The sequence below is a fragment of the Balaenoptera physalus genome (genome assembly GCF_965194825.1).
Source record: "Balaenoptera physalus genome assembly, chromosome: 6".
Classification (NCBI taxonomy): domain Eukaryota; kingdom Metazoa; phylum Chordata; class Mammalia; order Artiodactyla; family Balaenopteridae; genus Balaenoptera; species Balaenoptera physalus.
This window is the reverse complement of record NC_138885.1, coordinates 138,871,197-138,896,803: the sequence shown is the minus strand read 5'-3', so window position 1 is coordinate 138,896,803 and position 25,607 is coordinate 138,871,197. Positions and strand designations below refer to the sequence as shown.

At 56.3% G+C, this 25,607-nt stretch overlaps 1 protein-coding gene and 1 long non-coding RNA gene across 2 annotated transcripts; both read left to right on the top strand.

The window, feature by feature from the left end:
- Positions 1–12,622: 12,622 nt before the first annotated feature.
- On the top strand, positions 12,623–24,619 carry LOC309662300. Its single transcript, XR_014264623.1, has 3 exons — positions 12,623–12,729; positions 21,525–21,673; positions 24,391–24,619. It is a non-coding gene; the product is annotated as an uncharacterized lncRNA (long non-coding RNA).
- LOC309662946 (uncharacterized protein) lies at positions 12,865–15,741 on the top strand (the record flags this gene model as incomplete). Its single annotated transcript, XM_082466155.1, has 5 exons — positions 12,865–13,004; positions 13,322–13,530; positions 13,619–13,669; positions 13,894–14,215; positions 14,836–15,741. The coding sequence occupies 5 exons, from the start codon at positions 12,865–12,867 to the stop codon at positions 15,623–15,625; spliced, it is 1,512 nt and encodes a 503-aa protein (XP_082322281.1). The 3' UTR covers positions 15,626–15,741.
- Positions 24,620–25,607: the final 988 nt, after the last annotated feature.

The following is a 25,607-nucleotide window of genomic DNA, read 5'->3' as shown; positions in this document are numbered from 1 at the left end:
TCAAGCGGCCCAGTCTGTGGTATTTGTTACGGCGGTCCTGAGCAGACTCACATGCAGTGTAACTCAGGGCTCAGACTGGACAGAGCCCACTCTCCATCCCCCTGTACGGGAGTTACAGGATCCTCAGGAACTGAGGAGGGGGGTCCCTGAGGAGAGGCACAAGATAGAAGATGCTAGGCATTAACCCGACTGCATTCACGTTAAACGTGCCTGAAGTCCATTCACACGAGATGGTCTTGTCCTGTATGTACATCGGCACCTTCAGTCTGAACTGAGACCTTTGGCTTCACCACCTCCACTGAGAGCATTAGCTTCACCTGCTGTGGACCGTCTCCTATAGGATTTCCAGAACCACAACGCATCGAACCTTCACAGGACCCAGAGTCTGTGTGCTAGCGTCTGGGCGACCCTCACAGCAGGGCCGCGCAGCTGCCCACCAGATCCCATTTCCCTTTTTCCTGTTCACAGCTACCCTGCACCTCCCAGCCTTCCCACCCCTTACAGCTGGGGCACAGTGTCTCGTGTTACCAAGGGGGAGAGGTGGAGGCGGTGAGGGCCTTGCCCAGCCTGCATCCTAGGACGGAGGGCATGATGCCCACCTGGTCACCCCACCCTGCTGGTTGGAGCCCTCACCTGGAAGCAGGGAAGAGAAACAAGGGGGACAGAGCCTGGGCCCTGACACCCACCTGCCCTGGACTCTCACAGGAAGGGGACAGAGACATCTTGAGCTTCAGCCCAGTTTTGGGAGACACTCTGTTCCAGCAACAAACTTTGCCTTAAAAGCCAAGGTGCTTTACAGACCCCTCCCCAGCTGTCACAGAAAGTCAGGCTTAATCTCATCACACTTTTCTCAAACCCCAGCTCACGCTGAGACCACCTCTCAGGTGATGGTGTTTCAGAGCAGCCCCTTTAAAAGATCCCTGGAGTTCAGCTCTCCCAGCCCTGCCTTCAGTTTAAGGGAGAAGTTTCCTTGACAACTTTGACAAACCTGCTCAGTTTCCTTGACAACCAACCTTCGCAATCTCCCAAACTCTTCTCCTTCAAACGTTCCTATTCTAGGCTTGATGAGCCTGAAGTGACAGTGCTGTCATCACGTGCCAGAGAGTGACTCCTCCAAGCCCATAGTTATTGATTACATGATGCTATTGACGATGAAATCCCAGAAGAGCCAGCTTTGCAACATAGCCACTTCTGGACTCGGCACTGGGTCCCTTTCCACAGACAGAGCGGAGTGGCTGTTTCCACGGGCCTCGTGGTGGAAGAGCTCACCTAATGAAGCCAGGACTTCATCCCTTCCAGGTGACTCCAGGGTCCTCATTCTCCCCAGACCCTCACCCACATGGCTGCTGTCTGTGCCAGTCTATACGGGACCTTGGTAATCTCCTAAAATGAGGGTTATTTTATACACAGATAATGGGTTGAACGCTGGCCCCAAAAGATGTGCCCCCCCAGAACACGTGAACAGGACCATATCTGGGAAAAGGGTCTCTGTATATGTAGTTGAGGATCTCGAGGTGAGGTCATCTTGGGTTAGGGTGGCCCTCAATCCGATTGAGAGAGTCCTTGTGAGAGACAAAAGAGGAGAGACACAGACACAGAGGAGAAGCCACGTGAAGACAGAGGCAGAGATGGGAGGAAGGCCGACAGAGGCTGGATTGCAGAACCCTTAGAGTCAGCATTGGGCCCCAGAAATCCTAAAGCAGAGGCTGGACACCAGAACGTTGAGGGGTCAGTCAGAAGCCCATCCCTAAGGGTGCCGGCTGCACACGGCCTCCCCAGCTTTTTACGCCTGTACATGCTGGGGATAAGTATTTCCATCCTGATTCAGGACTTCTGATGTCACCGTTCACGTTGCTCATTAAGCACCCACTAGTTACACCGATGAAAACCCTATCAGGACACTTGCTGCAGTGGTAAACAATTCTGAAGTTGGTCACAGCTGGGGAATCGTCTCACACGCAGCCAGCAGACCCCCCGCCAGGACCGTCCTCATTGCAAGGCTGGGGGACCGTGCCCAGGCGTCTCCGAGTAAACGTGAGCTGAGCCCCAGGCCAGCTGCTGCTGAACTTTTCCCACCCTTCCCAGGTAAAACACCTGAATGTGTGCAAAGACTTTAAAAACTAGAGGAAGGGGCTTGGAGTCACACCAGCGACAGCACGCAGGCCGACTTGGTGCCTGCAGGCCAGCCAGGATGGTCCTGGCCCCGGGCGCTCGTCTGGAAGCTTTCCATTTCCCTGCCTGAGGTACCCCTCCTGTCCCGGCCCCCACTGCTTTTTTCCTTCCTCACCTCTGCCCGGGGAGAAATTCCAGCAGCAGGTATGGGTGACACATCCTCTTCTTTAGCAGGTGGCAGCCCGGCAACTCCTGCAGAAAGTCCAGCAGAGCCCCAGTCACACCGGGCCACCCATAGAGCCGTGGGCCCTACTCTCTCCCACCAGCCCAGCCCCGAGACTGCTGACGGGGCAGAGAATACGGCGTCAGGCACAGCTGCAGGGGCTCTTGCTGCTGGGAGGGGGTGTTTATATTGACCTCAACCCAGGCACACCTGGGAAGGGCTGGCCGGCCGGGTCAGGCTGCCCAGGTCAGCCAATCCTCGCCCCTCAGGGGCTCAGAGTTGCAGAAAATGGGCCTTGCTGCACCGGCCAGATCCAAGGAACAGGTGTAGGGTCCCGAGAGTCAGGATAGATAAGGGGCGGCAGCCCTGGCTTGTTTTCTAATCATTTTATCTGGTCCATGAGTGGGAGACAACTTCAAGAAGACCCTCTCCTAATGAGAGGAACCCAGGAGTCAGGGAGAAGAGGGGTGGTGGGTGGAGACAGAGGCCTGGTGCCCCGGCTGCAGTGGAAACCCCCGGAAGACCAGGTGGAGGGAGACCACACAGAGTGAAGCCTAGGGTCACAGACCTGTCGGAGCTGCTGTTTGTTAGTTCAAGTCCTGCTCTGAGGTGCTCAGGGTCAGCTCTGCACGACAGGTGAGCTGGGAGTGCTCTGCAACGAGGGCTACGTGCACAGTTCCTGTGTGCCCAGCCCTGCCGGGTGCCTGCCCAGGGGAGCTCCGTATCCAGGGAGGGGCCTCACCACGAGAGCCCCGGGGGCTGCTGGTTACCTGCCCAGGTGAGCTCCATATCCTGGGAGGGGCCTGGCCACAAGAGCCCCGTGTGCTGGGAGGGGGGCGTGTATGAGCGTCCTCTCTGTGCAGCCGGCACAGAGTTGCTTAGCAACTTCCCTGTGGGCCGTGCTGGGATGAAACGAGAACCAGGAGATGCTGCAGGCCCCATGAACCCCTGTCCATCCAGAGTGATGAGGTCAGTAGGTGGGTGCCGGCCACTGTGCTGCGTGAGGGAGGCCCCACGGGTACCTCTTGTGTCTTCCGCCTGACACCATGGAGGCCTCCCCAGAACAGAGCAGACAGCCTGTCTGGGGCAGGTGGGAGCTCCTGGTGACCCTGCAGGGGACATGAGAGGGACGGACCAGGCAGGAGGGGGTGGGAGCCCAGGCAGAGCCATGGGGCTCGGGGCCGAGGGGGCTTTTCTGGGTCTGAGCTGGGAGCAGACGTGCAGGTGGTGAGTGTGATCCAGGAAAGCTGCCGTGGTGACGTGAGGCTGAACCTGCTTCAGAGTGACAAGCCTTCCGGGTGATCCCAGAACAGGATAGTGAGACAGATCCTGTTAGAAGAAGGTGAGTGAATCCCCCAAGAGGAGGCTCTGTGAGCTGGTCCTGGGAGGGGGGCGAAGGGAACAGGTGTGGAAGCTGCGGGGAGTCGGCAGTCCCCCTGGGCGGGCGGCGGGTGCAGACCCCACTCCGTGGTCCCACAGCTTGCTTCTGGCTGGATTACTTGGCCTCTCGGAGCCTCAGCTTCCTGGTCTGCTCGTGGGGTGAAGGTAGCATGGATTGACTAGTAATTTTCTCAGAACAGGGTAGGAAGGGGTCTAGTGGAAATTCCACGGAACACCGTCAGTATGGGAATCACAGGTCCTGTTTCCCGCAGGTCTGTCTTCAGGATCAGGAGAGCAAATCCGAGCAGACTTGCAGCAGAGCCTGGGGATGGGCTCCGTTCGGTGGGTCCCCCGGTTTCCTGAATCTCGGAAGGAGCAGCTCCAGTGGACAGTGGCAGGTTCATCCCACACCTGGAAGCATCCAGACCTCAAGGCCCAGCAGCCCCCGAGCCCTGTGTCTGGGACCCCAGGAGGCAGACGGGATACGCCGGCCTCCTCTTCGGCCCTCTTCCTGCCCAGAACATTCGAGGTCCAGGCCGTCATTAGGGAGAAGCAGGGATGGGGGTGTCCCACGTGGGAAGAGGACACGGAGCAGCTTGTGTACGTGGGTGTCCACACCAGGAATGTGGGTCGGTGGGACGCAGGCACCGGGAGGGGCAGACGGTGGGCTGAGGAAGCAGGGCGGGGCCGGGGGTCCCGAGGAGGGGGTGTGCGAGCTTTGCCTGTGCCGGGCCTCAGACTCCACGGGGCTTCCCTCCCCTGGTCACTGGGGAGGAGGAGCCGAGCAGCGTTGGTGGGGTGACCACTCGCGTCCCCGGGCCCTGCCAGCATCAGACCTTCAGGTTCCGGATCGGGGAGCCTGAGGAGGGCAGGTCCAGCCGTGCCCGCCAGGGAGGCCTGGAGGGGTCGGGCAGGAAGCACTGGTGTGGTCATCCTCTGTGCGGAAGCTTCCGAGCCAGTGTCCAGTGGGAGCTCTCACCTCGCACGTGGGTTTCACGTCCACAGCTCAGATCACCTTCTAGCCGCTTGGTTTGTTTTCCAGACACAAAGTCCTAATATCTCCCATGTCCCCTGCCCATGAAAAGGCACGTCTGATCTGGCACCAGGTGCTGCCTCTGGGTCCCTCCTGACTGGAGGCCCAGCAGCCAGTGTCACTGCGTCATGACTGTCAAGGGGTGTCAGGCATGGGGGGACGAGAGCACACGGTCCAGGCCCACGAGGGGCCGTGCCATCCACGGAGCCGGTGCTGTGGCTCTAGGTGTTCCCTCCCCCCACCCCCGGGCAGAGACCACCGTCCCCTTACAGACTGTTACGAAGTGAAGTCACATGGACCCTGCTCGGACCCTGGCCTGGCGAGGCGCTCTGCCTCAGCGGGGAAGGTTTCCTTTTCCATGTGGGTTCAAGTAGGCAAATAACAAAACCAAAGCTGAGACCAACACAGCACAGGCTCTGTTCAGTGGCCAAAGAATGGAGAAGCGGGAACTAAGTTCACAGATCAACTTCTCGTTTGGTTCACTAACAAAGTAACAAAGGTAAAAACCGGCCAAACCAGAATTCTATACCCAGGTGAAAATACCTTTTAAAAATAAAGGTTAACTAAAGAAGTTTTCAGACACACAGAAACTCCCCAGATCTGTACTATGTGTATCCCAGATACTAGAGCTAACAGACAGGAATTAAACCACATTTAACATGTTGAATAAATAGAAGAAAACATGGAGAAAGTAGCTGAAAAGATGGATGATATCGACAGAATCTGTACAAAGAATCAGACGGAGACTCTAACAGCACATAAACTGTCTGCAGCCGCCTCCCCAGTGCAGGAGAGGAAAGGACCGAGGACAAGTCACAGGGCAAAGCACAGAATCATGACAGGGAACCTAGGAAAGACAGAGCAGGGGGTGTGATGGCGACACTCGGCCTCTCCAGGGCCAGGAAAACCCCGGGTGGCGTCCAAGCCCCAAAGACAGCCCAGCCGGGCAGACAGGAAGCGGGAGCTGGGGGAGGGGGGACAGTACGTGCAAAGGGCCAGAGGCCAGCGAGCGCACCGGGCAGGGGAGGGGGAAGGAGCGCAGAGCCAGGCAGGAGGGGGCAGCAGGGGGCCAGCTGAGCCCCTCCTCACGGAGAGGAGAGGAAAGGTCATTTCCACCTGGCTGTCAGGACCCAGAAGGAAGCACAGCCTTAGCGATTGGTGCTGAGTCTTGTTAGAAACTCAGATGAAGACGTGGTCTTAGGACAGACCGTGTTTTAGGATGTGGCCAACTTCCTGGTCCACGGCTAATTCCTTTTCATCCTGGCCAAGAGCAGACAGGTCTTATTAGCATTTGCAGGCTCAAAAGAGCTCATCTTGCAATGAAATATTTGGGGTCTAGCTTGGGATAACAAAGAGAAATAAAGCAATTCCCAGAGAATTTAATAGCAGGTGGGCTTTTGTTTTTTTGTTTTAATTCCACTTTTTTTAGGAGGGGCGGGATTTTTCCCCTTCAAGTTTTGGGACAATATAGACAGAGGAGGAAGCTTGGAGCTGGAACCGGTTCCATCCATGAGTCTCCTGCCACGTTCTGTGCCGTCGGTTCTGCCTCTAGTGCAGTACACGGACGCAGGGCCGAGGGTCCAGACAGTGAGGGACCACCTGAAACACTCCAGCTTCCTTTGTGGAAGAGGTCCGTGCATTCCACCCTCAGCGGTCGGCATCTGTGTGTACAGGTGATATCCACAGGTGAGGCCAGCTCCTGGTGACTTAGCCACAAACTCGTGGTAGTCAGAGTGACCCTCAGAGACACGGGATGAACCTGCCCCAAAGTGAACAGGTTTTAACCTCGCCAGCAACTCCTGGTGTCTAGGGATACCTCACACGCTGGATTAGACTATTCTTGCCTCGGATTTTAAATGTACCATGTGTATCTGTCAGGAAAAACAGAGTCTATTTGTATTGCATCTCTCTTTGCAATCTTGCTTAAAGGGGAGAATATTCCCCCTTCCACGGAGAGCTCCCTCCATGGCTGATATTGACTGCTGAACAGCAGGCTTCAAAAATCCAGCAAAGGAGAAAATCTCTGAAGAACAGCCTGTGCCATTCAGAACAGGCAGACAACAACACCTGTTAGAGGAAAATGCCAGTTTTAGAAGGAAAACTGTTGTTACTTGAGAAATCATCACGATTTCTGATACCCGCAAGATTGTGGGGAGGTTGGCGTTTACAGCATCTTTTGCCAACTTATCAATTCCTGATTAATGAGTTTTCCTCTTAAATTAAACATCTGCAAACAGCTTTTTATGTGCCTCAGAAACTGGCAAATAAGAGAGCTGGTGTCTGTTTGTTTGTAGGTAGAAAATGGCTGAATCAGCAATGTCCTATGGTTCAAATTAATACAGAGAAAGTGAGCTTTTCCAGAGGTTGGTGGAGGCGTCGTGTACGACCAGAGCAGTGTCTGCATCCCAGGCGAGATGCTCTGCGCAACATCAGAGCTGAGGGCCGTGCTAACTGTACACGGGTCGCCCCAGACGCCCCACTCGTCCCTCTAATCACCCGCCCCCTCCCCAAGCGCACAGACCCCCGAGCCTGCAAGCCCCTGCCCCTGTGGTTGGACTTTACAGAACGGCGGCTTATATAAAAAGCGTCTGTTCTTTCGTGCCTGGCTTCCTTCATTTCACGTTCATGAGAGGCGCGGTTTTGTGGCGTGTCAGTCCGGTAACTTTCATCACTGGGGAGCAATCAGCTGTCTGAATATAACTCAGTTATCCATCTGCTGTTGCGGGGCATTTGGGCATTTGGGGCTGTTACATATACCTCTGCTGTGGCTGCTCTGGACAGGTACCTGGGGGGAGCGTGGGCGTGCCCTCTGTCCACCACGTCCCACAAGTGGGATTGCCGGCTTGTATGCTGTGCATGGGTGGGTAAGGTTTTAGCATGTCATGCGTCAGGCTGTTTTCCAAGGTGCCGACACCAATTCCTGTGACCACCAGCAGTGGTCGGGGGCCTGCTGCTGCAGCCTCACCAACACCTGCCCTACTACCCGGCATCGCTCTCCCTGAAGGCCAGCGCTTTGCCCTGTCTCCGTCGGCCGATTCTGACGTGTTTGGGACGATCTCGCGCCTGTGCACAGATACACTGTGTGCGATTTCTGGCTGACTTGCACAGACCGACCCTTTGTTCTGAGGCTGACAAGCTGCAAAGGTCTTCTCCCATCCTGTGCCTGCCTCTCGTTTCCTTTGTCTTTACTTTGGATGATTGTCTCATCTTAGTTTTAATACAGTTCCTCTTTAGGACTCCCCTGGCGGTCCAGTGGGTAGGTCTCCACGCTTCCACGGCAGGGGGCACCAGGGTGGTCGGGGGAACTAAGATCCCACAAGCCAAGCGGCGTGGCCAAACAAAATTTTAAAACATACTTCCTCTTTACAGTCTTTTCCTCTGCAGTTAGTGTTTTTGAGTTTGGCGGTTTGTCCTTCAAGAAATACATGGTGCCTCATGGTCGTCAGACGTGGCAGCGCGAGGCCGGCATCCAGCCGCCCCACACACTGGGGGAGGGCCGGCCCGAGGAGACGGGCGCTTAGGAGGCTGAGGCAGCGGAGGGGTCAGTATTTCTGTGCTTCGAGGGCGGCCCCTGAATCTGCCTTGAGAACAACATGACATCATCTGGCTTCGTGGAAGTTTACATTTTTCCCTAATATCCCCCAAGTCTGGATAAACAGGATTTCTATTTCTTCCCTTAGAAAACAGTTGATTTATTTACCTACAGCAATTAATTTCATTTAAGGGGGCTGATAGAAATACTTATGATGTATCAGGATGAAAAATTAATGGATGAAAAAATCAGAGTAGGGCTTCCCTGGTGGCTCAGTGGTTAAGAATCCGCCTGCCAATGCAGGAGACACGGGTTCGAGCCCTGGTCCGGGAAGATCCCACATGCCGCGGAGCAACTAAGCCCGTGCACCACAACTACTGAGCCTGCGCTCTAGAGCCCGCAAGCCACAGCTACTGAGCCTGCACACCTAGAGCCCGCGCTCTGCAACAAGAGAAGCCACCGCAATGAGAAGCCCGCGCAACACAACGAAGAGCAGCCCCCGCTCATTGCGACTAGAGAAAGCCCGCACACAGCAACAAAGACCCAACACAGCCAGAAATAAAATAAATAAAATAAATAAATTTGTTTAAAAAAAAATCAGGGCAAAAGGAAAATAAAGGCAGATCGGTTTGGAGAAGATGGCAGTCTGATTTGATTCGTGAATGAAATTCAGACTATTTAGAATGACAGTAATAGTCAGATTACTCCCAATAATGTTTTCGAAGCACATGCCTCAGGGTGTCGATAGGGTTTCTAAAAAAATAGAGGAGGGTCCTGTTATCAAATACATTTGAAAAATGAAAAGTCAGACAGAAAAACAGGGGCCACCTGCCCCAGAACCCTTTTTCAGAGGATTCTCATACCCTTCATGCCATCTTCCCGACTAATGAGCATATTAAAGCAATTAAAACAACAAGATCCAGCATCACCACAGGCAGAGCCCTGTTCATGTGCCGCTCATATGTTCACTCAGACCCCTTTGTGCCCATTGCACAGATGGGAAACTGAGGCCAGAAACCCCTCCCCAGCCCCGGGTTCCAGGAACTCGTCCTTGGTCAGAATCGGCCAGGAGAGTGTCAGCCACACCTTCTGACAAGAGCCCCGAGTAAGGGGTCTGTGCTCCTTCGTGGGGGGCAGCCCCCCTCAGAGTCAGCCCAGTGAGGCTGGGGCCAGGCCCTTTATCTCAAGAGGGGTTCCCAGGGTCCACTTCCCATCACGGCTGAGCTTGTGCACGTCAGACCCGCCGGCCCCCTGCATCCTCTGGGCAGACAAGCAGCTAGCCAGCAGAACACAGCGGCAGGCTGAGCAGACCGAGGAGTCGGTACGCGGAGAGGAACGTGTGCGTGCGGCTCCCTTATCAGGGCCTTTTGCCTGAGGGAAGTTGGCCCCATTCAGGTGGGCGAAACCTCGGGAGGAAAACCCACGTCCACTGGTGTGAAGACCCAGAGATGGTTGGGTGACCACAGCAGCTGGAGACCAAGGGGGAATCCCAGAAAGGGGAGCTCTCACCCCAAATCTCCCACTGACCCCAACACATGTGCGGGACTCCACGTGGCCATGAGAAAACCTGTCAGAGATGACAGGGAGACAGAACTTGGGGTTTACCTGATTGACCTGATTAAACAAACATCCAGACACTCATGGGGGGAGGCAGGATCTCCACAACGCATTGTCCGAGATGTGCAGGATGCAATCCAAAATTACTGGACATACAAAGAGAGGGAAAACTGTGGCCTATCATCTGAACAGACCTCCAGCCCCAGGTGACCCAGGTGACCCAGGTGATGAAGACAGCAGACACGGACTTTAAGGGAGCCATTCAATGTGTACTCAGGTAAAACGTGAAAGAATATGCTCACATTGCATGAAAAAAAGGAAATGTCAGCAGTAATAAAAAAAAAAAAAACTGTAGAACGTAATCAAATAGAAACTCTAGAGCCAAGAAATACAGTATTCAAAATAAAAAATTTACTGTGCAAAACAGCAGATTGGAGATGATAGAAGACAGAGCCAGTGAACTACAGAACAAGTCAGCAGAATTTATCCACCTGAAGAAGAGAGAAAAGGAAAAGAAGTGAGCAGAAGCCCACTGACCTGCGGGCCAAGAACAAAGATCCCGCCTGTGTAATCCGAGTCCCGGGGGGGAGGAGAGAGGGGCTTGCGGAGGAAGCACTTAGAATAAACAGCAGCTGCATTTCCCGTTTTGGCGAGTTGCATGCGTTTGCTGAGGCGCACAAAGTGTGGACAGAGCATCAGCGGACCTGGCTGCCCAGGGGTCCCAGAGGAGGGGCCCAGAGGAGGGGCCCAGAGGGGCCGGACCCTGATTCCCCTGGGCTCAGAGCAGCACTACCCGCCAGAGTCAGCCGGGCTCTGCCGGAGGTTAGCAAATGCTCCAAGTGGGCCCCCCAGGACGAAATGCATCTGGACGTGCCTCCTGCACCATTTCCATCTCAAGGCACCCTGCTGTCCAGGGCCTACGAAGAGCATCCAGCCCAAGCTTCTAGGTGAGCCACTGTGCCCGGGGCCTGGCCGTCCACCCTCAGGGCTTCCCTACCGGCCTTTCCTCTGTGAGGGGCACACGCCTCCCCCCAGGAGCCAGGAGCCGAGCCCGAATCTGGACCCGGCCCCGGCCCAGGAACTCTTGTCCCACCTCCCTCCCAGTCACTTCAGTGTCCACCTGGGGGTCCCCCTCCCGCCCTTCCCTGCCTCCTGCCCTGCAAAGGCCACCCCAGGAGGCACCTTATTTCCCTGGTGAAGGGCTCCTGGGGCCAATGTACACGACCACACTCAATATAAAATTCCCACAATGAGCTAAGAAATAAGAAAAATGTTACTTGAGGCTGAGTAATAGCCCACTGTATGTATGTGCCGCATCTTCTTTATCCACGCCTCTGCGGATGGATATCTAGGTTGCTTCCACGTCCTGGCTATGTACATAGTGCTGCTGTGAACATTGGGCTGCATGTTTCTTTTCGAATTATGTTTTTCTCCAGATGTATGCCCAAGAGTGGGAATGCTGGATCATATGGCAGCTCTATTTTTAGTTTTTTAAGGAACCTCCATACTGTTCTCCACAGTTTACATTCCCACCAACAGTGTAGGAAGGTTCCCATTTTCTCTACACCCTCTCCAGCATTTGATATCTGTAGACTTTTTGATGATGGCCGTTCTGACTAATGTGAGGTGATCCCTCGTTGTAGTTTTGATCTGCACTTCTCTAATAATTAGTGATGCTGAACATCTTTTCATGTGCCTGTGGACCATGTTTACGTCTTCTTTGGAGAAATTTCTATTTAGGTCCTCCGCCCATTTTTTGATTAGGTTGTTTGGTTTTTTGGTATTGAGCCACATGAGCTGTTTGTATATTTTGGAGACTAATCCCTTGTGAGTCGCATCATTTGCAAATATTTTCTACCATTCTGTGGATGGTGTTTTCATTTAGTTTATGGTTTCCTTTGCTGTGCAAAAGCTTTTAAGTTTAATTGGTCCCATTTGTTTATTTTTGTTTCATTTTCATTACTCTAGGAGGTGGATCCAAAAAGAATGAAATGATGCCGTTTGCAGCAACATGGATGGACCTAGAGATGATCATACTAAGTGAAGTAAGTCAGACAAACATCACATAATATCACTTATATGTAGAATCTAAAAAAATGATACGAATGAACTTATTTACAAAACAGAAACAGACTCACAGACACAGAGAACAGACTTGTGGTTACCAAGGGGGAGAGGGGGTAGGGATAAATTAGGAGTTTGGGATTAACAGATACACACAACTATATATAAACTAGATAACCAACAAGGACCTACTATACAGCACAGGGAACTCTACTCAATACTCTGCAATAACCTACATGGGAAAAGAGTCTGAAAAAGAGTGGATATATGTATACGTATACCTGAATCACTTTGCTGTACACCTGAAACTAACACAACATTGTAAATCAACTGTACTCCAGTATAAAAGAAAAATTTTAAAAGAACGCTATTTACGATATGGCTGCCTTACTATGAGCATAATCATGTATTGTTTGGAGGCCTTCCTCTCATACATCTTATAAAGGGGGTTTGATGCCAGCTGGTTTTTTTTTAACCTCAGCCTACAAGGCTTCTCAGGAGCAGCCCATCCGGAAGAGAAGGCGGTGATTTTGGTAACACTATCTTGCCAGGAGCCAGCAAGCAGGGAAGACTCCCCAGGCTGCCCTCCGGTTTCTGGCCGGGGAGCCGAGGGACACGTGCCTGCCAGGGCCTGCGGCGGGAGCCCATTGTGTCTCCAGGGGCCGCCAGACTGAAGGCAGCTCGTCTTTCCGGCCTCTGACCGGATGCCAAGCACTGTGTCACCAAGCCCGTATAAAAGTCACGGGCAGACACAGTCCAGGCGCGCTGGGGACACGGGAGGACACCTGCCTAAAGGAGCTGCGCCGACCGGCCCGGACAGACCTCAGAGTAAGCCTGGGTGATGCGACCCCCGGGGTGGGCCGTCCGTGGGATGTGGGAGCCAGGGCCGCACACTTGCGTTTTCTGGGGATTTAACTTTGTTAGCAGCTTCTCCCATTCAGCCTTCTGGTGACAAAGCCCGGGATGGAGACCGAGCTGCCGGCCCCCTCCCCCTTCCTCCCACCCCGGGGCCGACTGCTGGACTGTTTCCACTGTCCGCTGCTGGCTTTCTGGTGCCCCTTGTCCATCTCTCTGTCTGTCTGTCTGTCCGTTGTTTCTGCTCCGTGAGGGTTTGAAGGGCTGCACTGCAGGGCTGGTCTTCCCGAGAGTAAAAGCTCTGATATCCCGTGTCTCTGGGAAGCCCCGCAAGGAGAACAGCCAACCTCACCTAAAATGTCAACTTTTCCCTCGGTCAGAACGAGTCCAGCGCCGACCCCTGGTCCCTCCCGGAGGCAAAACCCTTGAGTGGGTGCACCCCAGCCCCACACACAGTCGCCCACGTTTTCACTCTTTTAGTTCACCGGCAGCACCGCCAGCGAGGATTCGGCCCCGGGGGATAAACTGCCGCGTTTCTAAGTCCTCTGGTCTACGGGGCCCCCAGAAAAGCGGTCGCCCTCCCGCCTCCTCAGAACCGGCCCCAGTGGCCTCCGCAGCCCTGGCCTCGCTCCTGCGTCCCTGAGCTGGAGGCCACGGCGGCAGCAACACCCATATGGCATCACACGGAGCTCCCTGAAGATGCTCCGGTCCCTCTTCTTGGCTGCCTGCGCCAGGTTCCAGAACCTTCCCGTCCTGAGCCCGCCCACCAGGGAGGTGCATCACGGGGGGCGGGGGGAGCTGTCCCGGGATCTGAGGGGGTCCAGCGCCGTGTCGGCTCCCTGAGCCCCACCGCACGGCCCAGGTTCCCAGGGCAGCGCGGAGCTCGGGCGGCTGCGCACCGGGGTCACCCGCGGTCAGAGCCCGGGGGCCTCACACACGGGGCGGGGCGCCGCTCCCCCTCCAGCCTCGCCCTGGAGCCCAGCCGGCCTCCGCGGAGACCCGCACCAGGCAGGCAGCTGGCGGGCCAGCCTGGCCCAGGGCAGGAACGGGAGCTACAGTCAGACCAGCCTCGCTTCCCTGTAGGCTCTGGACTCGAGGGGCTGCTGGGGTCCTGATTTCTGCGTCGGGTGAGTGCAGAAGAACTGGTTGAAAGTGAGCGCTTCTGTCAGCCTTACTTTACTGTATTCTGTCCAATAGTCGACCTGAAGGTTTTAGCGCTACCCGACACACTCGCCCCCGCGGCCAGGTGTATCCCAGGCGGAGGGAAAGCTGCCCCTGGGCGGTCAGGCGAGGCCGCTGGGGGCACCGCCAGGGGCAGCACTGGGGAGCCGGCGCTCAGGGTCAGTGCCGTCAGCTCTGCAGGCCCAGAGGCCACGCCTACCGGGCAACCAGGGGTCACAGGCTCCTCGGGCCACACAGGACACCACGGACCCCTGGTGGAGCTGCCGCAGCTCCAGAGGTGAGGCCGGCTCCACTGAGACCAGAGTGCTCCCGAGGGCCGAGCAGGGGGCAGGAAACTCAAACCCACAAGCTGGTCCCCAGGGACCCTGCCCCCCCCAAGGATGCCTGCCCCCCCCGGGACCCTTGCCCTCCCCCAGGGACCCTGCCCCCCCCAAGGATGCCTACCCCCCCCGGGACACCTGCCCACTCCCCCAGGGACCCTTGCCCACCCCCAGGGACCCTGCCCCCCCAAGGATGCCTACCCCCCCGGGACACCTGCCCACTCCCCCAGGGACCCTTGCCCTCCCCCAGGGACCCCTGCCCCCCCCAGGGACCCTTGCCCTCCCCCAGGGACACCTGCCCACCCCAGGGACACCTGCCCACTCCCCCAGGGACCCCTGCCCTCCCAGGGACCCCTGTCCTCTCCCAGTGAACCCTGCCCTCCCCCAGGACCCCCTGCCTTCCTTATGGGCCTCCACCCCTTGGAGGCCTGGGGCCAGCACTGGGTCAGTCTCCAAAGCCCAGGGGACCTCCTCTTGGGCCTCCCACTTCCTCTCATGAGGGGACAACGTGACAAGTTAGTGTAACGTCTTAGCTGAGATCTCCCAGATTCTACAGCCTCCTCCTGACCCTGATTAGGTGTGGTGGACGCCGGTCTCCACCTGCTTCTAAGAAGCCATGGGGAGCACGGTGGGGTCGGTCCCCTGAGGCTGAGGCGGGCGGCCCGGCTGAGCACCCACTGCCCTGGCGCCGTCTCAGGTGGGGCTGGGCAGCATGTGCCCGCAGGGCCCCCACAAGCCTGCCCTGTGCTGCCGGCGGGAGGCAGGGAACCCAGAGGCCCCGGGGAGGGGCTCCTCCACCAAAACCCGCTCCTCTGGACTCGGGCCAGCAGCCGGGCAGAGCAGGGAACCCCCTTCGCTGCCCTCACCTCGAAGGTCACAGGGTCAGGGTCGGGGTCAGGGATGTGTCTGCCCCACTCAGGAGGAGGGTCCCCGGGGCCCCCGCTGCTCTCTGGCAGCAGGAGGGGCTGAGTACCAGCTGCCACCCAGCGCCGGACGGAGCTGTGAACACCTTCACCAGCTGTCCCTGTGGCCACAACACTTCCTCCCTCCCTCCTTCCTTCCCTCCTTCCTTCCTGCCTTCCTCCCTCCCTCTTTCCCTCCTTCCCTCTGTCCTTCCCTCCTTCCCTCCTTCCTTCCTTCCATGTACCACAGCCCCAGATGCTATAGGTGCTTCTGGTGCTGTCCTGGGTGCCCTGGATGCTTCCGGAAGAGAGTCTCCAGCAAGAGAAGAAGTGACCAGGCCGATAAGATGGCCCTGCGGTCAGGCAGGTGGGGGCTCTGCTTCCCCCAAAGGTGAACGTGCAGAAGCCCGTGAGAGCCTGGGTCCGAGCTCATGGGGCTGGAGCTCGTGGGGCGGGTCGCAGTGAGCAAGCACACGGCACCATCCAGCATCCAGAGGGGAAGCCACTGAGGCCAGGCTGTGATCTGGAGAGAGAGGCCCCAAGCGGGTGGAGCAGGCTGGCCGTGCGGACACACGGTGTTCACCGTCCGCGGATGGGATATTGGCCGTGGAGGGGATATTGGGGTTATTTTCTTTTTTTGTGGTGTCTTTTCTTTCTAGTATCAGGGTGATGCTGGCCTCAGAGAATGAATTAAGGTGCTTTTGGATAAAATATAAACATATACATGTGTCTATTAAGTCTATCTGGCTTAATGCATCATTTAAGGCCAGTGTTTTCTTACTGACTTTCTGTCTAGATGATCCATCCTTTTGATATAAGTTGCTAGTTAAAGTCCTCTACTACTATTGTGTTACTATCAATTTCTCCCTTTATGTTTAACATTACTTTATGTATTTAGGTGCTCCTGTGATGGGTGCATACATACATATTTACAATTGTTGTAACTTCTTATTAGATTGACCCCTTCATCATTACATAATATACTTCTTTGTCTCTTGTTACAATTTTTGTTTTAAAGTCTATTTTGTCTGATATAAGTATTGCTACCCCAGATTTCTTTTCATTTCCATTTGCATGGAATACCTTTTTCCATCCCCTCACTTTTAGTCTGTGTGTGTGTTTAGATGAGAAGTGAGTCTTCGGTAGGCAGCATATATGGGTCTTATTTTTTCATCCACTCAGCCACTCTATGTCTTACGGAGCATTTAGTTCATTGACATTTAAAGTAATTATTGATAGATATGTGCTTATTGCCATTATATTAGTTGTTTTCTGATAGTTTTGTAGTTCTTTTTTGTTTCTTTCTTCTTCTTTTGCTCCCTTCCCTGTGATTTGATGACTATTTAATGTTATGTTTGGATTCCTTTCTTTTGTGTGTGTGTGTATCTGTTACAGGTTTTTAGTTTGTGGCTATCATGGGGTTCATATATAACAACCTATATAAATACGTGATTATTTAATTTGATGACCTCTTAAGCTCAAATGCATTTTAACAACCCTACATTTTTATCCCACACACACGTTTAGTTTAGTTGATGTTATATTTTACACCTTAGCCACTTATTGTGGATGTAGATGATTTTAATGATTTTGTCTTTAAACCTTCCTACCAGCTTTATACGTTGCCGATCTGCTACTTTTACTGTATGTTTGCCTTTACCAGTGAGATTTTTTTTTTCTTTCATAATTTTTATAAGTTCTAGTTGTGGTCTTTTCTGCTTAGAGAAATCCCTTTAACATTTCTGTAAGGCTGGTTTAGTGGTGCTGAACTCTTTTACCTTTTGTTTGTCTGTAAAACTCTTTTTCTCCCCTTCAAATCTGAAAGATAGCTTTGCCTTGGTTATAGGTTTTTTTCCCTTTCATCACTTAGTATATACACTGCCACTGCTTTCTGGCCTGCAAAGTTTCTGCTGAAAAGTCAGCTGATGGTCTTATGGGGGTTCCCTTGTAGGTAACTAGTCGCTTTTCTCTTGCTGCTTTTAAGATTCTCTCTTTATCTTTAGTTTTGCCGTTTTACTTGTAATGTGTCTCGACGTGAACCTCTTTAGGTTGCTCTTGTTTAGGACTCTCTATGCTTCCTGGACCTGGATGTCTTTTTTCTTGCCCAGCTTAGGGAAGTTTTCAGCAATTATTTCTTCAAGTAAGTTATCTGCTCCTTGTTCCCACTTTTCTCATCCTGGGACCCCTATCATGTGAATGTTAGTACGCTTGATGTTGTCACAGAAGTCTCTTAAACTATCCTCATCTCTTCATTTCAGATGATTTCCACTACTCTGTCTTCCAGACCACAGATCCAGTCCTCTGTATGATCTAATCAACAGTTGATTCCTTCTAGTGTTGTTTTTTTGTCCCCAGCAATTCTAGTCTTCAGCTCTGTTTGGTTCTTCTTTATATTGTCTAACTCCTTGTTGGAATTCTCACTGTGTTCATTCTTCTTCTGAGTTCCGTGAACATCTTTACGATCGTTACCTTTTGTTTAGTTCTTTTCCCGAGGTCCTCTGTCTCCTCGTTTTGCTGAATTCCCTGTGTTTGTGTCTACGTGTTAGGATATTTGGTTACGTCTCCCAGTCTTGGATGAGTGGCCTTCTGTAGGAGATGTTCCGTGGGGCCCAGCAGTGCACTTCCCTCTGGCACCAGAGCTCTGTGCTCTAGGGGCGACCTCCACGTGGGCTGCGTGAACCCTTCTGTTGTGGTGGCACCGACTTCTGTGGGCCCAGTGAAGGGCAGGGTAGCCTTCCTGAGCAGCTAGCTGTGTGGCCCAGGTGGGGCGTGGGACCACTGCCAGCCCACTGGTGGCCAGGGCCAGGTCCCCACATGGCCGACTGCAACCTGGGGCACTTGGAGATGGGTCCTACCGCAGCTGAGTACGGGGCTTGGGGGAATCCCCAGTGCTGATGCTGGCGCACTGGTGGGTGGGGCTGGACCCTGGACTTGCTGGTGGTCAGGCCTGGGTCCCTGTGCAACTGGCTGCTCAGCCCGGGAGGAGGGGGGCAGTCCCAGGACTGGTGCTGACCGGCTCATGTTGGGTAAGCCCCCGGCACTGATAGGCTAGAGAGAACAGCAAAATGGTCCTTGCCAGCACCTGTGTCCATGTGGTAGAACAAGCCTCCAAACCTGGCTGCTGCGGCATCTGTGTCCCCAGGGGGTGTCAACATCTGTGTCCCCTGGGGGGGCAGGAGGCTCTCCAAGATCAGCAAGGGGTCTGACCCAGGCTCCTTCAAATTACTGCCTCTGCCCTGGGTCTTGGAGTGTGTGAGATTTTGCCTTTAAGAGCAGAGCCTATTACCCACAGCCCTCTGGCTCTCTTGAAAGTAAGCCCCACTGGCCTTCAAAGCCAGACATTCTGGGGGTTCATCTTCCTGGTGCAGGACCCCCAAGCTGGGGAGCTACATGTGGGGCTCAGACCCCTTGCTCCTTGGGGAGAACCTCTATGCTTGTGAAATCCCTCCCCTTTGTGGGTTGCAGACCCGAGGGTGGGGGTCTTGGCTCTACTGTGTCTCCAGCCCTCCCGCCTGTCTGGTGGTGGCTCCTTCCGTATACCCTCAGCTGTGGGAGATGCTGCCAGCCTCTGGCCACTCTCGCTGACAGCTGCCCTGTGAGTGGTTGTTAGAGTCTGGATGTGCTCGCAGGAGGAGGTGAGCTCAGGGTCTCCTCCACCATCTTGGCTCCTTCCCCATCACTGCTGATTTCGGAGTTGTTAACAGCCTCCTTTCACGGAGCTCACTCATTCCTTTATTTGCTCTGCAAATACACGTGTGTGTCCCGGTGCCACAGGGGGCCTGCGGTCCCCTGGAGACACACCGAGGCCCATGGGACCCAGAGGAGGGGCCCTGCCTGATGGTCAGGAGAGGCTGGGGTCCTCGGAGTGTGGACATGACAGCGGAGTAGGGCTCATGCCTGGAGGCTGGGGAGGGGCTACATTCCAGGACGAGGGACAGACGGCCACGCAGAGTCACACAGAGTGAAGAGGGGTCTCCCCTTGCGCCCACGGCGTTCTGCAATTTCACTGTCACAGTAGACCCTGTTCCCAGCTGGGCTGCACTTGCTCCCAGATCCAGCCCGTCGCCACCTGCTTGGCGAGAACATGGTGAAGACAGCCCAGCCCCACGTGCCAGGGTGAGGACCAAAATAAACGATGGCCCTGAAAGATGGGTGCAGGGCAGGCTGTCCCATCCCACGGGCTCCTGGTGTGGAGGGCAGTGACCAGGACGGGGGGCGGCCCGCCCCGCGGCTCGGACAGGACAGCCCTCCCAGCCGTTTCCCCGCCTGCCCCGCCCTCCTGCCCAGACCCTCCCTGCCAGCTCCACCCTCCGCCCTTGACGCCTGCAAGTGTCTTTTTTGTTTCTCCTTCAGAATCCACAGCAGGTGCAGGCTTGGCGCTTTGGGGTTAGTCACGCAGCCGCGTAAACCCCGACCCAACAAGCCAGCAGCCTCGGAGATTTAAAGTTGTTTTAAGGGATCTGCTGCCGGTCTCCAGGCTCTGGTTTCTTCTTTAGTTTTTGTAAGCATCCTGCGCCTGAGCGTGGAGGGCTGGCCTCCCCGAGAAGCTTTTAGACCGCGAAGCGGGCGGCTCATCATTCTTCCTCTCTTCTCCCGGGTTCCTGCACCAGCACCGTCTCCTTCTCCCACACGGCGCCTGGGTCCAGCTCTGGCCACAGATGTGAGCAGCTGTCCCTATGGCCAGCCCTCTGTCCTGAGGGTCAACCAGTGTCCAGAGCACAGAAGTAGCTCCCCAGTACTCATGCCCACGCACACAGGCACGCGTGCACACATGCACACACATGCAGCGTGTGTTGACAGGCTGGCGCTGGGCCCCTTCTTCGCTAGAAGCCGTGGACTAGCCTCATGGAGGTGGAGCAACAGGGGAGCCGGCGCTGTGGGGGCTGAGGGCTGGGCCCCCCCACTGCCCCCCGCTGCCCCCCCGCTACGCCTCCCCGCGGCCCCCCCGCTGCCCCCCCTGCTGCCCCCCCCACCCCCACTCCACCTCTGCCAGCAGGGAGCAGCCTGGTTGGCCCTTCAGCGCACGGCCTGAGGTTTTAACAGCAGCCAACTCTAGATGAAAAACAAAAGCTCATTCTGTCCCCAGAAACTTACCTTGATCTCGATTTCTGATTAAGCCGAGGTGCCTTTCCAAGGACCTCGGCTGGTTTCAGGGTCCACTGGGGTCCTGGAATCTCCCACCGGGCTTCTCCTGACCCAGTGTCCACCTGTGTGTTCTGAAACATGGGGTCTTGATAGAACACGTGGGGTGCAGCCAGGCCAGCAGATCAGGCTGTGACTGCCGTTGAACAGTTTGTCACTCATGGTCCCCAGAGCAGGGGGCACGCCCCACCCTGCAGGGCCTCCCGGGGAGCGGCAGGGTCGGCTGGGGGGCAGGGAGAGAGGGGGCTGTGATTTCCGTGGGAAGGCCCAGGTGAGGCAGGGCAAGCTGAGTGATTCCAGTGGCCCGGGGTGCAGGGCTGTCCCTGGCTTTCTGGTACCTGGTCCTGGGTGATGAGGGCAAGTGGATCGTGGCCCGGAGTGTGGCAGCCATAGAGGGAGTCTCTGGATTGGTTGGGGTGTGTTTGGAAAGGCACCCAGGAGGCAGGAAGCCCAGGCACAGCACTGGGACGTCCAGAAGAAGGCATGTCGGGGTCGTGTGTGCAGGGTAGACACTAGGGCCCCGAGCTTACAGAAGCTGGAAACCTGGTTACGCACTGAGGTGCTGGAAGGTACCACAGGCTGAAGCAACAGACATTGAACGTCTCCATCCTGGAGGCTGCACTCCAAGAGCCAGGCCTGGGCAGCGGGGTCCCCTGAGGCCTCGCTCCTTGCCGTGTGGACGGCCGCCTCCTCCCCGGGTCTTCACGGGGTGCCCCTCTGTGCGTGTCTGTGCCCTGACCTCCTCTTCCTATAAGGACCCCAGCTCTACTGGGTCAGGGCCACCCTAGTGACCTTTTCTAGCCTTAATTACCTCAATCACGTTGTGCAGTCCTGGGGGTGGGACGCCCACCTAGGACTTGGAGGACGCGGTTCAGCGACAGCTCGGGGGGCTCAGGAAGGGACACCTGCCATGTGGAGCCGTATGAACGGCCAGCCGTCCTCACCCAGGAGCAGCCGCGTGAGCCATCCAAGGACCCAAGACGGGATTTGCCATCAGCTGCTGCTTCCTCTAATACAGGAAACCGTTCCAGAAGGTGGCAGGGCCACTGGTCTTAGACAGGCCATGAGGGGCTGACAGTCCAACGCCCCAAAAAGGTGTACAGGGCGCCCGGGAAATGTCTGGGGCCGAGCCAACTTCTTTATTGTTAACAAGCTGGTTTCATGTGCTCTCGCACCAACACAGCACAAAGTGACTGAGGTCCTGTAATTCTCCTTTACCCAGAAAATGAGTAAAAGCTACACCTTGAAGAATCCAGGAAGGGTATCCTATGATGCTGGGATGATAAAAATGTTTTGGGAGAAAAAAATCGAGCTTCACACTAAACAGCTGCAGAACGAGGACATGAGGATGCGCAGGAGTGCCCTGGACAGGTGAGCGCAGAGCCAGCGACGTGGGGGCACAGACACACCTGCACCAGGGCTGCTCAGCCCTCAGGACGCGGGCGTCCACAGACCCCACCACCACCTCCCGCTTCCTCCCCCCGATCAGTGTCACAGGAGAAACGGAGACGAAACCCTGAACACCAGCCACATTAACTCACCTTCAGAGTCACATCATTGAATCACTAGTGGGAGAGAGGACACCCCATCCCTCCCTCCCCCATCCCTCCATCACCCCGTCCCTCCCTCCCCCATCCCTCCATCACCCTATCCCTCCTTCACCCCATCCCTCCTTCACCCCATCCCTCCATCCCCCATCCCTCCATCCCCCCATCCCTCCATCACTCCATCCCTCCATCACCCCATCCCTCCCTCCCCCATCCCTCCATCACCCCATCCCTGCTTCACCCCATCCCTCCATCTCCCCATCCCACCATCACCCCATCCCTCCATCACCCCATCCCTCCATCACCCCATCCCTCCCTCCCCCATCCCTCCATCACCCCATCCCTCCCTCACCCCCATCCCTCCATCACCCCCGTCCCTCCATCACCCCGTCCCTCCATCACCCCATCCCTCCCTCCCCCATCCCTCCATCTCCCCATCCCTCCCTCCCCCATCCCTCCATCTCCCCATCCCTCCCTCCCCCATCCCTCCATCACCCTATCCCTCCCTCACCCCCATCCCTCCATCACCCCCATCCCTCCCTCCCCCCGTCCCTCCATCACCCCGTCCCTCCATCACCCCATCCCTCCTTCACCCCATCCCTCTATCACCCCATCCCTCCCTCCCCATCCCTCCATCACCCCATCCCTCCATCACCCCATCCCTCCATCTCCCCATCCCTCCATCTCCCCATCCCTCCATCACCCCATCCCTCCATCTCCCCATCCCTCCATCACCCCATCCCTCCCTCCCCCATCCCTCCTTCACCCCGTCCCCCCATCACCCCATCCCTCCTTCACCCCGTCCCCCCATCACCCCATCCCTCCTTCACCCCATCCCTCCCTCTCCCCATCCCTCCATCTCCCCATCCCACCATCACCCCATCCCTCCTTCACCCCCTCTCTCCATCACCCCCTCCCTCCATTACTCCATTCCTCCATCATCCCACCCCTCCATCACCTTATCCCTCCTCACCCCATCTCTCCATCACCCCATCCATTCATCCCCACTCTCCTGAGGGTCTTGTAGGAAGTTGTTGCCCAGGGTTAGTCTGGCTTTGTCTGTTTTCTGACAGTTGTTCCCACTGAGTTCAGGATAAAACAACGTGTCCCTCCTACTCCTTCCTACACATTTGCTTGATTTGCAGGTTCAAAGCTACCCCTTTCTTTACTGGGTGGACTCCAGGGGCCTGTGAGTTCTGAGGGCGTCTCCCTGAGCTCAGGCGACCCCAAGCAGGCCCAGGAGTAACCGCTCGTGGACAGCTAAGAGGGCGTATTAGCACAGAGTTTGCACCTAGACAAGGATCCGAATGGCCAGAAACTTCCAAAGTGGGCGCAGCCTTAGTCCCCAGATAGTACCAGCAGCTGCCGCCCTGGGAGCTGGGCTGGAAAGGAGAATTCTTGGGGGCCGCGGCGGGACCAGGCCTGCACTGACCTTGTGAGCAGCCAGAGGTCTGGCTGCCGTGCTGGCCGCCCCCCACCCGTCATCCAAGGCTTCCGGCCACTCGGCACAGGTGTGGGGGCCGTGACGTCTCCTCTCCTCGCGGTGCAGCCCCCAGAGCTGGTCACTGCGCCCACCTGGCCTCCTGCGGCAGGGGTCCTGGCACAGAACCCTCACACGAATGGCTCCTCCCCACCCCAGGCTCCCTCCTGGGTCTCCGCGGCCTTGTCCCTGTCTTTCATGTGTCATCAGGCCCTGGGATGTTCTGGGTCTTTGGCCCATGGGGGCAGGTCCCAAGAGTGGGCCTCGGGTCAGCACCGGCCCAGTTAGTCACAGAGGTCCTGGGCTGCTAGTGGCCGGACTGGGGAAAGGGGTGACATCTTCGCCTCTCTGGAGAGAAGTGGCTGTTATGGGGCCTCGGAACCCCCCAGCCCACACCTTACTCCTGGCCGGCAGCAGCTCTGGGCCACGTCCCCAGGGCCACCCACAGCCTGGAAAAGGGCAGGAGCGTGGCCGAGGCGCGGGGCCCGGCTGTCCCAGCCTCTCCACCGGCTGCTGGGAGGCGCCCTCCTCACCTAGGTCCCTGGGCACTGGGACAGGCGTCTGCGGGGACGCTCGTTACCAGTCTGCCCGCCAGCCCTGGAGGTCAGTCCGGCCAGGCGCCCCCCAACCTGCCTCCCTCCAAACCAAACCACACGCTCACACGTGGCCCACAGGCAGGTGTGGGGCCTGGGGGAGCCTGACCCCTTGGCCAGGCTGTTCCCACCCGGGGGCACCCCGTGTGTTGTGCTGTGGTCACCGCAGCAGGCCACCTTCCCAGGAAGGTTCCGCCCGAGGGGCCGGCGTGAGGGCGCATCCAGACCCTGGGAGCACAGGTGCCTGCAGACACGGGCGCGTCCCCAGGTGCGAGTTCAGGACGCAGCTGGGTCCCCGCTTTCCCTTCCGGGAGGAGCCCAAGTGAGACCCTCCGTGGCAGGCAAGGCCTGAAGCGCGGGCACCAGCCGGCAGGGAGGGGGCAGCTTAGCTCGCACGCGGCCAAGGTGCCCACAGACGGGCCCAGCTGACCCCAGTCCTCCCTGAGCCCAAACGGTCGCCCGCCCCAGGCTCCGCAGCGAGTGGGCTCGGAAGCTGGAGAGGAGGAATCAGACGATGCTGAGCCGCCAGGAGGCGCCCCCAGGCCCGCCCCGCCCGGCGCCCCCGACCAGCCCGCAGCCTGAGGCCCGACCTGCTTCCCCCGACGGCCCCGTCGTGGCCCCCGCGCCAGCAGAACCGCTTTGCGGTTTTGCGTCTCTAGCGTGATGCAAGCACCCAATAAAATCTAAGATAAGTGGATGTTTTGTGCGCATTTTTCTTTGTATCTGTAAAATGGACACATATTAAAAGCGACAGTGACGCTACTAACTTACAACAAGCCACAGAGAGAAGCCGCTGGGCTGCAGGGACTCGTGCAAATTCAAACACAGTTTCATTCACCTTTGATTAAAATGTGTGCAAAAGCTCAGCCTCAGGATACTGCCTGATGTGAAGGTGTGCAAAGCATGTGCTTTCCCAGAATTCCTTTACACACTTTACTCATTACCCGGAACATCTCAGGAAGCTAAGCAGTCTTGTCCTCAGCCAGAAATTTCACTCAGGTTTGGAGGCACAAATCTCCTGAGTCCACAGAGGCCGTTCGAGCTGGGATTCGGTGCTTCAGGCTCAGTCGTGTCCCCCCCAGCCCCCCAGCGGGGGCTGTGACCACCCCAAACGGGCAGGAGGGCCGAGCATGCAGCAGAGGCCGGGCCGCAGCAGGAGGACCTGGTCTGTCTCATCTCCTGATGAGGCCCAGACACCAGCCGGTGCCTGACCCCACTCCGCCAGCCTGCCTGTGTGCGCCCGGCGGTGGCCACTGCGGCCCCTCGTTGGCGGTGCAGGACTGCTGGTATGGGGCTGGGGTCTAGCTCACGTCATCTCTCCAGACTGAGTAACAGGGAAGGACAAATTTGACTCCATATTGGGTCTGTTTCTTTAACTTTTGTATCTTATTGCTTTTGCTACAAGTTAATCACTAAAAGAATGTTGCCTATAACCTGAAATATACAAGGTAGTCCATTCTCAAGGCTCTGACCTGTAAGGGTACAACACTTTTCATTCATATAAAGAGAAAAATTTGCAGGACAGAGAATACCACTTGTCTTGTTGGAGGTTTACAGGAACATCGCGACCTGACCTAGGTGGGCAGCTGCAGGGACAGAAGAGTCTACACCAAGAAGTCTGCAGCAACCAGCCACACCCCTCCCCTTCTGACTTGGGTGAGACGGTTCTCTGGGACACGCATCCA